The sequence below is a fragment of the Oncorhynchus keta genome, chromosome 35 (assembly GCF_023373465.1).
Source record: "Oncorhynchus keta strain PuntledgeMale-10-30-2019 chromosome 35, Oket_V2, whole genome shotgun sequence".
Classification (NCBI taxonomy): Eukaryota; Metazoa; Chordata; class Actinopteri; order Salmoniformes; family Salmonidae; genus Oncorhynchus; species Oncorhynchus keta.
This window is the reverse complement of record NC_068455.1, coordinates 29,472,844-29,490,332: the sequence shown is the minus strand read 5'-3', so window position 1 is coordinate 29,490,332 and position 17,489 is coordinate 29,472,844. Positions and strand designations below refer to the sequence as shown.

The 17,489-nt window shown below is 39.2% G+C and overlaps 1 protein-coding gene and 1 long non-coding RNA gene across 2 annotated transcripts; one reads left to right on the top strand and one right to left on the bottom strand.

Annotated features, from left to right (window-relative positions):
* Positions 1 to 460: 460 nt before the first annotated feature.
* Positions 461 to 6,879, bottom strand: LOC118369238 (uncharacterized). Its single transcript, XR_004822523.2, has 3 exons — positions 6,589 to 6,879; positions 5,495 to 5,679; positions 461 to 2,018 (listed from the first exon to the last, which is right to left on the bottom strand). It is a non-coding gene; the product is annotated as an uncharacterized LOC118369238 (long non-coding RNA).
* A 654-nt stretch (positions 6,880 to 7,533) lies between these two features.
* On the top strand, positions 7,534 to 13,527 carry otx2b (orthodenticle homeobox 2b). The gene is made up of 4 exons (XM_035753694.1): positions 7,534 to 7,852; positions 10,654 to 10,869; positions 11,320 to 11,471; positions 11,942 to 13,527. Exons 2-4 carry the CDS (start codon positions 10,773 to 10,775, stop codon positions 12,560 to 12,562), a joined length of 870 nt encoding a protein of 289 aa, XP_035609587.1. The 5' UTR covers positions 7,534 to 7,852; positions 10,654 to 10,772; the 3' UTR covers positions 12,563 to 13,527.
* The last annotated feature ends 3,962 nt before the right edge of the window (positions 13,528 to 17,489 follow it).

Genomic DNA, 17,489 nt, shown 5'->3' with positions numbered 1-17,489 from the left:
AAGCCTGAACAAATCCTTCACATTGAGTTCTTACTCCTTTGAACTCTGTAACTGGGAGAGGTCCGGTCTGCAGGGCAGGTTTTACCACTCCAGACACAGACAGAGACACCTCAGCAGAGAGAATGGGCTAGCCTAGCACTGGGCGAGTGAGAGAGAGAGAGAGAGAGAGAGAGAGAGCGAGAATGTATGTATACCCAGGTCCACAGGATGTCTGGGAGCAGAGGAAGAGGCTGCTTGACAGTTACATCAACATAGATATCTTTATTTCCACACTGCTGGGGCTGGCTCATCGCTTGGTGAAAAACACAAACACTGACTTTAAATGCAAGGGACATGATTTAAATCAAATATATGTAATATCAACTATACATCTTGATATTACATACATTCATTTTAAAAATCATAATATTCATAAGTTACATTCAATGCTAATCTTGAGGCATTGCTGTTGTTTTTTATTATTTTTATTGGATATTTAAAAACAAAGTACATGTTCAAATTGATGCACATGATTAAGAATCGTTGAAGATAAACACAAGAAAGTCTACAACCTATTTCAATTGTGGTCCTCTTTCAAGAATGCATTTGTCAAATATGGCATGTGGCAAAATAAAAAAACAGAAGCTAAAATGGCAAGTCAATATAGTTACTTAGTCATATGAGAGCACAACAACATACACACACTATAGACAAAAGAAGGCTACTTGGACATCCATTAACCAGCATTTCACCTTCCTTTTTAAGCTTCTCAGAGTAGGAATAGTTTTAACAGACCAGAGGCAGACTATTCCACTCAGAGGCTCCTGAATATAAAAAAGAACCTTTCCCTGCCAGGCTTCTACACACAACACGTTAGTTAGCTCTATTGTTGTGTTTGTTTGAGTCTCTAAAATGGGGAAGGAAGTGAGACAAAATACATTTTACATTTACATTTACATTTACATTTACAAAATACCTAGGAGCTGCTTCATGAATGATCCTATGAACCCGACTAAGTCTGGTCTGTGTGACCCTTGACTTAGTGGGCAGCCAGTTGAGCTCCTGAAACTGTCTGGTACCAATATGAGTACTCTAGGTGGGCTCAGATTAAACTTGTTCTGGGCTATCCTGAGCTTGCTTTTTAGTAGATTATTAAACCTTCAAACCAGGAGGTGCTAGCATAAAAAAGGACATTGGATGAGCACACTAGCACTTTCTTTGAATCTTTTTCCAACAGCTTAGACTACATAGCCAAGAATTTGGTCCTGGTGTAGCACATACTCCTCAGCCTGAAGATTCCCCACATGCACCAACGAATAGCTAGCTTTTCCGTGTCGCCGACTGGTAAGACGCTTCAGGTCCTGGGTTCAAGCCTCGGTGTGAGCCGAATCAGGAGGAAGTGGCACTCGTGACACTAAGCAAGCAGCGTGATGTCCCTTACTCTAGCAGTGTAAAGCAGCGTGATGTCCTTTACACTAACACTTTACCTAGTACCTTAGTAGCCATACTCCTCCCCTGCCAGGTTGCCATCTAGTGTACATCCTAAGTAATGAACTGCTGTTCTGGCTGCGAGTACCTGTTCTGCTAGCTGTACCCTGATGTCTGAGGACTCGCTTAGTTTCATTTTGGACCCAAACAGAATTCCTTCTGTTTTGCCGAGGTGCGGAGACAGCTTGTTGATGTTAGTGAGCCCTGCACTCAGTATACTCTCCAGAGTGGTTTGGTTTATGTGAAACACCAGGAGTGCAGAGTCATCTGCATAAAGACACGGGTGACATTGAGCAAAGCATCCTTGATATCTGTAATGTACAGCAGGAATAACAGAAGCCCAAGCACACTTGCCTGTGGCACGCCACAGCTTATTTTACAGTGAGCTAATGAACATAAGCACAGTATCAGTCTGGCTTCATCTTGGGGGTGGTAGAGAGGTATTTTTATCTTTATATTATTTGTCCTTGTTGGATTTCCACGGGTCTTGACTTATTGATGGTCTGGAGGAGAGTGTAGTAAATGTAATCCATGTGTTTGTTGCAGAAGCCCTGTGCAAACACAAGACAAACAATTACAGCACTGATTAATAGGCATGCCATACTAACGGCAGCAGCAAACACACGCTGAGCCGACACTCCATCCAGTTTTACGGAGGAAAATAATATTCTATAGGACTAATGCCCATACAGTCATTGCTATTATAGTGCTACCATTCTATGATACTTTTATCAAATGATAACAGATTGCCAAGATAAGTAAATAGTGACTGAGAACACCAATGCTGATACACTTGGTGTTTTCAATTTCCTATTCAGCCCTAGAAATAAAATAGGTGTAGTTAACACTGAGCAGAAAATAAACATCTACAAACAACAGATGTAATTTTTCAAGAGCATCTCTTCCGGTTTTCTGCAAAGTGAGTTGGACTGAAAGGAAAGGAAAGGAAAGGTCAGTTGTACAACTGAATGCCTTCAACTGAAATGTGTATTCCGCGTTTAACCCAACCCCTCTGAATCAGCCATGTTATCACCATATCACTACCCATCTGTTCACACTCATTCAAGAGGCAAGACAATCTCTCTGTAGCAAAGACATCTAAAGCTCACACAGCAGATCCTGACTAAATGTGGTAGCTAGCATTTAGCTTCAACAACACTGTGTTATTCTACAGGTCTAGTATAGAGTATGATTATTATACCAGTGATACACATAGACCCATGGATTTCATTTACAATATGAATTATTTTAAAACAAGCACACTATATCACACAGGAAGGAGAGTGTACATCTCAGCATTTATCCCATTAGACTGAGAAAATGACAGTGAAAAGGCCTGCCCGCACTAATCCCAGGGGAGCACTTTGAATGTGTTTTGATGATCTCATAGGTCAGTGTTACATGTTACATTACACAAAGGGTTAGCCACTTTGCCTTAAGGGAATAGCAGATAAAACAAGGTTTCCATTGAAGCCCTGTGTAACACACCTTGACCAGAACACGTGTACAGATGTAGGATCTTAATTTGAGCCAGTTTGTTACCGCAGGAAAATAATTCTGCAGCAACAGGAAATGTGAATTATTATGTGGATTATAATATATTTAATTCATTTTTCAAAACGGAAAATCAAGCCTGAAATTTCAATGTTGAAATTACAAATGTCAGAAGACTTTTTAAATGTCAAATACACTATAAGTTTTCCATTTCCTGCATTGCACGAACGCTCTCTTTCAACAGGGTGATCAAATTAAGACCCTACATCTGTACATCCATCAAACCTGCTGAGCTCATTACAATACAGCTTGTGATGATCCCTGTTCTTCTGCTCATCTCTCTCTCTCTCCCCCTCTCTCTCCCTCGCCCCACTATCTCTCCCTCCCTCTCTTTCCTCACAAAGTCACAGAGGGAGGGCTAGCTCCATCTACAGCTACACTAAATGTGCTCTCCACATTTTCTTTAACTTTGTGTTCTAGATTTTTGTTTGTTTTACTCTTACTCAACATAAATTGTTGTAGGCCTAATCATATCAATCATCTGGCATTTTTTACACCAACTACTGCTCAATAACACAACCATAATTCAAACAAATGATTCTTGCTTGAAAAACTCAGAATCTCCCATTCATATTTATATAAAGTGCACTGCACAAACTACCAGAAAAAGTTCTTCCATGTACAGTAACATGTTTCTGGGTCTACCAACATTCTGAATGAATGATATTTTCAAGTACATTTCCATTTTGTTGTTAGTCTTATACTATACCTGTGTTATTGTATTTGTATTATGCCCAGCATAACATATTTAAGATAATATAAGAACTCTCTCTTGAATACACAACTTATTGAGCATATACAACTAACCTTAGGGTTTAGTAGGTTCTCCTAAATGAAGCATCCTTGGATGAATGAAGGAGATTTCTGAAGAAAAGTTATTGTATTCGTTCTGTTTCATTATATGTTTATTAAATGTATTTCATAGAAGTAGAAAGCTTATATTATGCTATTTCATTTTTTATATAGAAAAGGTATTGTATGCAGTTCATTCACATATATAAATCCTTCAATATACTAGACTATCGACGTCTTCTCTTGATCCTGAGATTGTCATTTTTTTATATGAACCAGATCGTATTGTTTTGGCGCAGAATAAATTCCCCGTACATTCCACTGAATCAGTCATGCGGGATTTTCAAACGAGGACGAAAGTGATGCTCGACATGACAAAACAGTGAAGTGCAGATAGATGAATGTAGGCTAATTGTGTGTGTAGCCTATGTATGTATTTGTTTGTCTGTTTGTTCTATTCTTGTCTAAAAAAGGAAATGTGTGTAGGACTGTGCATCTGAGAGAGGGAGAGAGAGAGAGAGAGAGAGAGAGAGAGAGAGAGAGAGATGGAGCGAGAGAGTGCATGCACATCTGAAAATGTATAATCGTTTTTCATGAAAAGGAAGTTGCATTTGTGTAAATTTAACACGGTGTAAATGTATATATTTTAAAGTTGCTTCATGATGGTGATGATTGGCATAGATGCACATGCATGTGAGAAGGCTAAGGGGTTTCAATAATAGGTTAAACAAGATTGAGGTTACAATGTTAAGTGGTAGGCCTAAAATCATAGCGCGAAAAATGAAACGAGAAAGAAGAATTGGTATAGGTAGAGTTTGATTCATACATCCAAATTGTGTTAAATGTGGGATTTGAATCCCGCAACTCTTAACCCAGAGGGTTCACTTACCAGAGGCACAGATAAAAGACATCGTCGTCGCCAATTAGCCGTGAGTCAGTGGGAGCGCTGATTGCCAGAGGCGTTAACTCGTTTTCGCTTTAACGTCGTCCTCCTTTTAAGATAGAAAGTCCCTGAGGTGGGCTGGTGTTTAGAATTTTATAAATAATGTAACAATTTAAACGGCGAGGGGCAAGCGAGATCCAACAGATAACGATATTACGCACAATTATTTCCCACACATCACTGTAAAGTATTAGGCTATTAAACACACACAGGTAAACAATCTGTGCGTTATTTGATAGCTATGGCTAGAGATAGCTCGTGCTACCTATATGATCAGGCTATTATTTTAGTATATGTGAGCTAATAATTCTCTATGTAGCTTAATAAACGAAATGGCATACAGTAAATTAGGCCTCAAAATCTGTATAGATTTCAATATAGCCTATTTTTTTAAAGCTGGTAAATGTAGTTTGTTTTAGCAATATATTTTGTCATGATCTCTGTGTGATATGGCTTAATGCAACTTGCTTCAGAAATATCCTTTGACTTTAAGGAGAGGCAGGTACAAAAGAGAGACGGACCACTTTGAAAGCATACTTTCATAAATGGGTAGACGGATAAACACATAGCCTATATTGTTTTTTAAAAAGTTACCATACCCAAAAGCACCCCGGGCCAGTCACAAATCAGTAATGTTAACACATGAAAAGTTATAATTGGCTTCAAAAACATAGTGAAAAAAATAAATAATAATAAATACAGATACAGTACGCCTATAAACAGTAGTAAACCTCACACCTTGTCATGCGCCATCCCTCATGGACAGAGAGCGGCTGTAGACTGAAGAAATCCCGGTCATAAATTAGATCACACGTTGAAAACTTTGCTCCAGTTGAGATGCAGATATGATGAGTCCGGAACTGAAGTTTGGTAGAAAACAAATCTAGAGGGCGTGATCCACTACGATTTCCGTTCATCAAAGTCTGTCAAAAGAAATGACATTGATTTTTGCATTAGTCGATATGTTTTAGCTTTTCAAAGGGTAAACATCGGTCTAACGATGAAATACTGCACTTTTGACATAGCCGAGGCTATCTAAAAAGACTGCCAGAGAGGCAACTGACGATTCATAAAACTCACGGGTCTGTCTCTGTTGATAAATCTAAATCAATATTCAAATCTGTTTGAAGTGAGCGGGTATGCCAGTGTGAGTGTGTGTTTGTTGTCTGTGGTGTCTGTGGTGTGTGTGTGTGTGTGTGTGTGTGTGTGTGTGTGTGTGTGTGTGTGTGTGTGTGTGTGTGTGTGTGTGTGTGTGTGTGCGTGCGTGCGTGTGCGTGTGTGTGCGTGTGCGTGTGCGCGTGTGTGCGCGTGTGCGTGTGCGTGTGCGTGTGCGTGTGTGTGTGTGTGTGTGTGTGTGTGTGTGTGTGTGTGTGTGTGTGTGTGTGTGTGTGTGTGTGTGTGTGTGTGTGTTGTCTATGTGTGTGTGTTCCTCAAAGCTTTTAAGATGATACATTTACCGAGCCGTGACAAAACCCTCGGCATATTGTTTTTGTGTGTATACAGGTTTAACATTCAGGTGACGTAGGCTATTAGTTGTGGCTTGAGTCAATATCAATGGCGGGAATCAGTTACCATTTCTGTTCTATTAACTATTCAACTAAAGCCCCTATTCAACTATAATAATAATAATATACATGAAGATAACTTATGTGAGCTATGGACAACACACATTTGTTTTTTTGTAGAGGGATTCCATAACGCAATTCAACCTATTATTATTTACACATATCACAAATAGTTGTGAACCGATCATTCAAAATGTAAGCCATAGGAAATACATTTTGGGGAAAAATGACGTTTTCATTATTCACATTAATTTAAAAGAACTATACCTTTGAGAGAGAAAAACAGTCTGCCTTGATTTTCTCCTGAAGTGCATGTGGTCCACTGAGTTCTCCAGTCATGTCAAGGTTGCTGTAAAAATGCATCCACTAATTTAAGTCGGATATCACCCAACTCCTGCAGGGATGGTCTTCTCTCTGATGTGTTCCAACCACGACATCATGTGTTAACATGGCTGGATATTTAAATCTATTCATTTTTTATTTTTTTTAAATAAGCCAACAGGAATTATTATTACATCTGCCAATAATATATGAGGCCCAAATTGTTGGTTAGTCTGCCTCGTCTTCCCTATCCTGGCTGAATTATGGTATATCAACTTGATCGAAGCGGGCGCTCTGTGGATGGAAGCATAGTTATAAGGAAATAAGACTCCCCAAATCCCCCCTTGCTACGCAATGGAATGTGAGAGAACCGTGTTTTAGCCTCCACATGGAGCGCTTGCTTTTCGCTAGGACGGTTTTTGTCATGGCCCCAGAATTGTCATGGATTCGTGGGGAGTGCTCCATGTTGTTATTAGTTATTGTTATTAGTCATCATTCGGGAGATGAACAGGCTGTGGATATTGCTTTTACCTTGCCCACTGATCTTGAACCATTTATGAATCGTGGGAGTAGTTTCCTTTTTACCATGATTGGGAACCTTTTACATCAAAATTGTTATATGTGCTAAACAGACGTCAATAATGTATATTCACGAAATGGTTAAATGTCTTCTGTCCACTAACCACTCACATGAGTCGTGATGCAGGTAAGCAACTGTTCCTATTCCTTTGCTAAGATTCCCAGCCCTGTGAGTTTGAGGTTTTATTACTAATTTACTGTCAGCTCGGGGATGAGAATGTTGTCAGTCGCCCCCTCGCTGCCATTGGCTGAGGAGTTTGCGTCAAAAAAGTAGCTGGCGACATTTGCTTCTCAGCAAATTTCCCCGCGAGAGAGGCAGACCCCCATCTCCGAGTGCTCCAGACGTTCTCATTGGCCAGACCTTTCTACAAATCCAACTCAGCAACTTCACTCAGAACAGACTAACAAATTATAACCGTATGTATTTTACCAACATAAACGCGTTTGCACTCTACCATACATTGGTGCAAGTGTTAAATATGAAAGTTTTGTCGGTCTTTTTATTCTAATATATCCAAAGCGACAGTTATTTTTGATTGGTTATCTTATAGGATTTCGAAATTATAGAGAGAGATATTTGATTCAAGGAAAGGATTGGACAAAGAACTATCTTCTCCGGCCACAATCCTGAGTAAGTTGCTATGTATTGTTATTATGATTATTATGATGATTATTATTAGTAGTAGAGGTTATCATTATTATAGGTATAGAGTCGTAATTATAGGACAAAATGATGAATAGGCTACCTATTAGCCTATATGCTATACAGGCGACATCCCACAGGAAACATCCCGCAGAAAAAAAATGCCTATAACAATAAAATAAATAAAAGTGTGTATTAGGCCGTATTAGGTTACTGTTTTGTATAGCATATTTACGGTCATATTTATCCATGAGAAAGAGCGAAACGTCCTGACACATGGTAATCGACTAACTAAACTCATTAGCCCACTGAACACTCCGGTGACTATTGTGTATGGGTCTTCAATGTGAAGCCTACTGTAGGACACTGGAAAACAGTTTTAAGACACAGTTTCTGTTCTACGTGCCAATGAATTTGATAGTTTTTAAACTCGGTGCTAGTCTGTAGCTACATTTAAATCCAAGTTAGGCCAATAATTTGAGCCGTAATGTTCAAAATGAATATTATCTTATAAAAAATGGAATAGCTAATGTTTGTTCGACACTTCAGATGACTTTGTTCAATCTGCATTCCAGTTAACTCTCTCAGTGTGTGTGAAAATGCATGGAGACAAAGGGCGATAATTGATAAGGCGTGTAGTGAAGCCTCTCTCTGCCTGTAGGTACAACAACTCCCTCCCCGCTCAGTCCTCCATGGAACAACCAGGCGGGACAAGGCACGCGGGAGGATCGTGGCAATTCTCTCAAATATAGCCTGCATTGCAGAAATGTTGCACTTTTTTTTATACAGAGCTGTTTTCGTTGGTTTATGTTATATTAGTCGTGGCAAACAGCTACAAAACAAATTGCACACATTTGCTTAAAAAAGTCCAATTCCCATTCTAAAAGTGAATATTTTAGAATGACACTTTAATATTTAATATCAATTGAGTAGACTAAAAACAACACTATCTGCTCATTTAATAGTCAATATATTATTTAAAAATATAGCCTAGAGGCTAGGCTAAAATGTAGCATATATACGCCTGTAAATTGATTTGTTTCCATTATCCATATGGCTAACTACAACGAAAAACGTGTTATGAATTGTTATATCATGATTCTGCATACCATATGGATATTACAAAAAATAGAGGAACCTATGTATTTTTGTTAACACTTATTTTCGTCAGTTTGCAGAATTATTATGACCGAATGCTGTGCAGAGTTGAGGATAGCGTCCTGTAATTAGGGTGCGCGTGCCACCCGGATTATCTAATTAATTACTCAACAAAAAAATGTATCAGAATTAATTATTGGACAGGGTCATTATTATTGAACGGGTGTGCAACTGCTATACGATGTCTGTTTTAAGAGTGACAGATTGAGTGGAGGTAAAAAAAAATATTTAAAAAACAACGTTGGATGGATATTCAAAAATGCAACTCAGATGGAATAATCAAGAGACACAGAGGGGATAAGGGTGTGGGTCACCACACATTGAATTTAAGACAGTTTTCCAGGTAGAAATATTCCAATATCATTGAATTGTTCAATCTTTATGAAGATACTCTGACTTGCCTGACTTACCTGACTTGCCTCTTCAAATAAGGGTAAAATAAAATAAATAAAAATACTCCTGGATATATATTAACCTAATTTAAAATCTGAAATATATTTGTAAAGTCATTGACGTGGAAAGTGGCATACTATCGAGTACATTAAAGTAGGTCGAAGTATGCTCTCATTTGTAAACTCAAAAACGGATTTTTTCCCGGTGTAATATTATTTTGAGATTTCATTGATTCGTCACCAATGTCATAGCATGAATAAAGCATGCATTTAGCAATAAATTACATTATTTATGCCTATTAAAAGGACCTATGCCTATAATCCAGGCCCTGCATGAATCATCTTTGTCTAAAGAGTTGACTTTATAACAGTTTGACTGGCAGGGCTGATGTGTCCTCCAGCCCAGTACTAAGGTTTTTTTAATGGGTTTTAGTACCTTTAAATGAGTCAAGAGGCGTTTTGACAGTGGGAGATAGGGGGAGTTAGCCTCTAACTTGGAATGGGGTTGTCTGTTTGGTTAACTCAAGTCCCCTAAGCATATGGCCTCGTTATCAAAACATTTCGATTGCCTTCTGAACGTTATTCAACCTTGGAAATCTAATTACAGAGAGCAATTAATTAGGATGGAAATGGTGAAGAACCTATTGGGCACAGTCGAGTTCCCTTCAAGTTTTAAGTTGTTAGCTGAAGTAGACTTCTGTTTTCACACTTTAATGACACCCTATTCACATTTACAGCGATTACTTGTGCGGACAAAACCAAGAGGCAGAGTGAAAAGCTTAGGTTAGTGAAATACCTAAATGTACAAAATGGTCCTGATAAATTCACTGCATTGTTAGCTACTTTTCGCCAAGGGGGGTTTTGTTATCAGTCGGGTCTACGGTGTCTTTGTCTCGGCCCCCATCAAATCCCTTATATTTGACACAATTAGTTGGGTTCTATGTAAATTGTGGTCCTAGCTGATTCCCAGTGTGTGTGCATTTGAGCGACTGTGTTTTTTTCTTTGAGAGAACTTGTTGCAATTATAGGATGTTGCTTTTTTGGCCGGGGGGGGCAACGTTTGTCAAGATGAGCCAAGCTCAAGGGGACAGCTGGGGGTCTGGGACTGTTTTAAGAACACACTGCGGCTGGATAATATTGTTTCCCAAGTGATCACAGCGCTGAGTCCATCAAATGCTATTTAAACCGAATGCAACTTGCTTTACTAAATGTCTTATCTTATTGTGATTTCTGGAACAGGCATCCAGCGGCAAAATCGAGGCAGTGAGAAAAAGAACAGATAAACAACCAAGGACATCTACGGGCCTTACCCAATTTTCAACATTTTCTCCAACTTTACCCCCCAGTCCAACATTAGCATGATGTCGTATCTGAAGCAACCACCTTACACAGTCAACGGACTGAGCTTAACGACATCCGGAATGGACCTTCTGCATCCATCCGTAGGCTATCCAGGTGGGTTTCAGAACTTTTTACGCGTGCGCATGGATGCTTTAATCATTTATGTCAACTCTTCATTTGATTAAATATTCCAATTAGGATCAAATCACGTAGGCCTATAGCCTGCTAAAGCTTTAATGCATCTAATTACAAAAACATGCCAATGGATTCTTGCTAATAATGCGTAATTATATTGTTGCAATGAGGGAAGACGTCAACTCACTGTTGCATTCTGTAGTACTGACTTTAAAAATCTTCTTCCATTAAATGTTTGTAACGTGTCATTGGTCCTGAATTCGTCTTAGCTCTGGATAGCAAATACATGTGAAATAACGTTTTTATAAGTTACATTTAAAAGGGAATACAATTCATTCCCAGTTGTCTCAATAACCCTGCTTTATATTCTGTTAAAATGTTAATTCTACCCACATGAAATTAAGTTATGCATCTGTTTATTTTCAACAGCGACACCCCGCAAGCAGAGACGAGAAAGGACGACTTTCACACGCGCCCAACTTGACATTTTGGAGGCACTGTTCGGCAAAACTCGCTATCCTGATATATTCATGCGCGAGGAAGTAGCACTAAAAATCAACCTACCAGAGTCTCGTGTACAGGTGAATGTTGACCAACGCAAAACATTCTATATATAACCCTGTGACCGTCAATGAAAATAAGAATTTGTTCTTAACTGACTTGCCTAGTTAAATAAAGGTTAAAAATAATAATAATAATAAATATCCTCTGTTTGTGGCAACTCAAACGAGGAGATAGATAGTCATAATAAATATTGGCATAGCATTCATAAAGAGAACCTTTGAAAAAGTTAATGGATTAATCAGTCTACTTTTTTAAAAGTTAAGTGTTGACCAGTGCTTTTCAACTTCAGTATAATAATGCATATCCAAAGTCTATGATCAACACAACACATATTTTGAGCATTATTTGGTTCACACGTGCATAAATAACTGTTTGGTTTATGCGTCAAATGCCTATTTTCGTCACATTTTGGAAACTGTATATAATAGATGGCCTGCCTTAAACTGTTTGGGTGGTTAACTGTGTTTGCTATTTTGTCTTTTTTTAGGTTTGGTTTAAGAACCGAAGGGCAAAGTGTCGCCAGCAGCAACAGCAGCAGCAGAACGGGGGCCAGAACAAGGTGCGACCAGCCAAAAAGAAGAGTTCTCCAGCCAGGGAAGCGAGCTCTGAAAGCGGGGCGAGTGGCCAGTTCACACCGCCCTCAAGTACTTCAGTCCCGACCATCTCAACCAGCACCGCACCGGTATCTATCTGGAGTCCAGCCTCTATCTCTCCGATGGCTGACCCTCTCTCTACCTCCTCTTCCTGCATGCAAAGATCATACCCAATGACCTACACACAGGCCTCGGGATACAGCCAAGGCTATGGCGGATCAACGTCATACTTCGGCGGAATGGACTGTGGTTCTTACCTTACTCCCATGCATCACCAGCTGTCTGGCCCCGGGACGACACTCAGTCCTATGAGCACCAACGCTGTCACAAGCCATCTGAGCCAGTCCCCTGCGTCCCTCTCCACTCAGAGCTACGGAGCCTCGGGGCTAGGCTTCAACTCCACGGCGGACTGCTTGGATTATAAAGACCAAGCGGCATCCTGGAAACTGAACTTCAATGCAGATTGCTTGGATTATAAAGATCAGACTTCATCTTGGAAATTCCAAGTCCTGTGAAAAAAAACAATGTGTAAACTATTCAAACAAAGACAATGATAAATCAAACATATAGCTCTGACATCCTTCAATAAGATATATGCTTAAAATACTGAATATTCGTGTCGTCGGTAAGGAACTGCGAGAGAGAGGGGGCTATCGGTGGCGCCTCGCGTTGTTGGCATGATGTTTGGCCCCAGCCTGTAGAGGAGAATTTAGAATTTATTTTAGCTTTGGCTAAGAGACTTTATTTTCATTAACCTCACAGGTTGTAGCCCTCTCACATGTATGTCTGTCAGTGTGTGCCTCTATGCTTACAACACATGTTGGTTAATTTAAGGAAAACTCGGAGGTGACCCTTAGTAATTTATGGTACATCACAGCCAGGGAACAAATCCTTATCCCAGAACAACACTGCTCGAGGAGCGGATCTTTTGGTTAAGAGCTTTGGATGGTCAGGCTTCGTTTGAGCCTTATAACTTGCAGACCTATTGGTAGAGAGACTCATCAGGATGGTGTGTGGACTGCGCGCACCCGAGGCGACATGGATGCACTACTTTATTTAAGAAAAAGTGTTTATAAGGAATCAATATGTAGTTTCTAAGAGACAATCAGTGTGTGTCTTATATAAATGGTACATATGTGTTTGTTTTTTTAATCTGTGCTAGCCTTCGAAACTGTGATCTGTTGTATTGTATGCAATTTGTGAGCTCCCTCGCATCAGCGATGACTCTCTGCTGTGATTTTAATAGATTTGTAACTTTTTGATCAACAAAAAAATAATGGATAATGAGAAAATAATTATTACTGCAAGAGACTGTCCAAACCCATGGTAGAACATCTGAGGTGATACTGGAAAAGAAGCTCTCTAGATTTGCGCGTTGTTCTCCGTTGATCACACGCTGATTGTGGATACCTATAACATGGCTCCAAAGATGGTGTGACCCCACCACTGAACAGACATGAATAAAGGTCCTGTGATCTGACCCCCCTCCCCCAATTTATCAATTAACTTAATATGGATTCACTATTGACTGTGTGTGAGTGTATGTGTGTGTGTGTTGATTATCATATTTATGTATTTTACAAGGTCATCCTTGGACCAATATGGATTAAACGTTGTGTAAGTAGGTCTTATATGTACTGTATGTCCCCTCACCTTGAATCAGGGGCGGAATGGGACCAAAAATCTGCCCTGGCATTTCTAACAGGAGGACACTCCCATTTTCTTTGCCCCCATTATTAGCCTGATAATGATCATTTTGCTGATAATGATCCTCATAGGAGTCATAATTCAATGTATTGGAATAATAGAGAAAGAACACCTGTCTCGTGTGTTTTAAGGTTATGTTTATTGCAAAACTAACAGGACTTCGGCAATTCAAGCAAAAAGTCTAACAAAATCTTGGTAGGCAAGATAAATGCCAGTAGTCTAGGCCTATGCAATGTTATGTCCTCAGAATAAGATCTTTCCTAAATAATTAATGAACGAATGTCAGTCATATAAAAGACTCACTTAAGAACAGCAATAACAACCTCGATCATATTAATATTCAAACGACATAGAAAAATCCCTGTTGACTAGTTGTGATTACCTTTTGACAGCAAGAGGGCGGGCTGTTTTATCATTTCCAGAGAGATTTTTCCGCTACTTCAGGTTTTAGGAGGTGTGTTAATTAGGTCTGTAATTACCATCTTAGTAAGCAATCATTAGCCACACTTGGCCGTTCAATATCCTCCAATCCGCCTCAAACGGTAAACAGGCAGCCTGCTGTCTACAATGACCATTGCTATAAAAAAGAAAACATACTGTGTAAACCTAGCTGTGTTTCAATCATAATAGATCATGGATAAATAATACCAGAGTTGGCCTATTTCAAGCCATAAAATGGTTGTTGCTTTTTTTCTTTGTCAAGCCCAGTGAATACAAAACGTGGATTTGATTTATTCACGTTGAATCCAAAATAAATAGGATACGATGACAGTGAACAGCTCTGCGTTGTGTAATTGCGCTATTACAAAATAAGAGTTTATCATTTCAGAATCAGCCAGGGTAGGCTATAGCACATTTTAATTAGCCTGTGTTTCTTTGTTCGTTTCCGGTCCCTCGTTTTAGATAGTCTCAGCGACAGGAATGTGCTTCTTGGGGAAATTGTGTTAATCCTGGCCTCAAAGAGAAGCTAATCCCAATATTTTACTAGCGGGTTTCTTTAGGCACAGGGCAACCGCGGTTTAATTCAAGCACCACTGCATGCTTCTACCCAACTCTGCATTCCATAGGCTGGCCTACTGCACCAGTTCGTTTTAAGCAGCCTCTCTACAAACAAACTTTGATTGAGTTTTTTGTTCAACACATGGATTGACTCGATCTCAAAAAAATAATGAGGTTATAGCTATTCAAATTCATGCAACTTGGTAATACTATGGACATATTTTTAAGAAACTCTAATTGCATATTGCTAAACTGAAGCTTCCCATATTCAGCAAACTGGAATTGTTAAAATCAATTAAAAGGGAACAAAAGACGTCTAATTAGTTAAGTTAATCAAAGATATTGAAGCACAGCTCTCTGCAAAAGTTCCACTATGACGTGTAATTGCACAAAGTTTCAAGCTTCCATTCATAGTTGTTTTTGGACCAAATCCGATTTTGTTAGGGGGTGAAATGTTTATAAGAACAATTGGCACCCCGGAGTCATCTGAAGCCAATGGAGAACTTCTACAAAGCTAAATCTGGAGAAGGCAAAGAAAGGCGGAGGGAAAAGGGTTTTAACGTCGGCTCTGGGTTCTTTCGGAAAGTCTGACTCTAGGCATGCAACGTTATTGTGAGTTAACTGAGAGGCAAAGTCAGAAAAGCAATCGAATCTTTAATGCCTCTGCGGTAATTGTTAGAAGTCGAACATTCAATTAGCATCCTTGACATTGCAATCAATCCTTCTTTCATTCGAGTCCTCACACACTAATTAGAACCCGGGCTTGAAATAATCGAACCATTAAAAAGAATAAAGATTGAGATGTTATTCCTTTGCAGAAAAGGGTAGGCAAATGAACACTGCGTGTGTGTAATATGAATTATAATAATGATCAGCTAAAATAGATAGACAGTTTAGATGTAGGTAAAAAGTTCAGTCGTATTAACATACTAAAGACCTACTTGAGTGCAAGTACAAAACTGTACAACAAAAATTACATACATACTGTATGCAACAATTAACAATGAAACAATAATAATAATTAACATTTAAACAATAGCTTCAATTATCTGTTGCATCCTTATTCATGAGCTGGCGTCTCCTCGTGCTGTGTCAACAACAACTGGCCTGCAGACTGTACAATGTGTTTCCATAGTGTTTGGAATTGAAGGTCACTTGCAGGAAGAACAAATTTAGATATCAACTGACAACTTTTGGTATGCTATAAGTATTTGATTTGAGCGTTTGACATAAATGATCAGTGTTCTTAATGGGAAATCCTAACGATAAACGCGTTAGTTAATATTAATATGCATTTGTGCATAAAGAGATTAGCTCATAAATTCGATTTACTTGCGGGAATTAAGCATTCTGATTGGACCCTAGCGCACAGAGCCATTCACACCACATTCATGAGGGATTCTAATGGTAATATTTTTTTTCAATCAACTAACTAACAATAAAATCCCTTTGCAATTAGACCAAACTGATAATGATGAGAGCGTTAACATCAGGTAAATAACTAAATATCTTCTATCAATGCTTATATTCAACAAACATTTTTAGAAGTCAAATGGCCTGCTAAATAACTGTCAGACAGTGTAGCACAGTGGGGTTGGCACATTCATCTGAGGAGCAAGTCTACGCGGGCAACTTGACGTAGGCCTACAACTTCACACACGCACAAAATGGCAACCACTATTTATAACAATAACAACAATAGACCTAACCAGAATAATAATAGTAACGCTACAAATAATAACAATAATAATACCAAGAAGTCGAGACATCATAACCATCACAATAGTCACCAAACTGTCGCCTATAAGGGCCCTGTGTTTAGCGCAATCATGTAACATGCCTGGATTTTAACCTTTATTTAAAGATTTTTATTCAAACTGTCCACTTTTCATTTATGTCAGATGGTCCAGCATCATCCTTAGACAATTTGCTTTCAGTTTTGGTGTAATTCTAATTTCTGGATAAGGCTTAAAATTAAGGATAAAATCTTGCTATGTCACGATTGTGCAAAACCCCCATTGCTTTTGTATTGTTAAAATACATTGGTAACTAGCTATCCATATGCGTTCCTCCATATGAAGGATGTTACTTATTTGCCTCCCTGATGTGTTTAATCATCGAGATCAAACGAAGACGCAGGAGAAATCATTCATCGTGTCATGATCTCTTTTGCAGCTTCCTCGAGCCGGACTAAACAATGCAACTCATTTCTACGTTTTAAATGCAACCTTTATTTAACTAAGCAAGTCAGTTAAGAACACATTCTTATTTACAATCACGGCCTACTAATAAGCAGGCCTGATTGATAAGTGCAGTGACATTCTGAGGGACACAATAGGCTCACTGAGGGTTATACCTTTTGAATGTGATGTTGTTTTAAGAGTGCACAAATCGCTATGAGATTAGACATCAGGCACGCATATCCGTCTTGAAGACCCCATTCCTGCAGTCAGTCTCCGAGTTTTAATCAAGCGCAAACGTCGCTGAAGAGCATGTGGGACCGACAGACGCTGCATTTATCCCTCCTAGCTTTTGTCAGTGTTAAAACAATAGGCTACACTTAAAGCACTCCTTGTCCTGCCCAGCAATGCACCGCAACACCACGGTCGTGACGACCCACTCCAAGCCCTCACTGGAGACGCCACGATGCAACGCATACCCAGATTAATAGCCCAGAGTAACGGATCATGATCTGTGATTATAGGCTACATAGGCCTACGAGGTCATCATCGACAG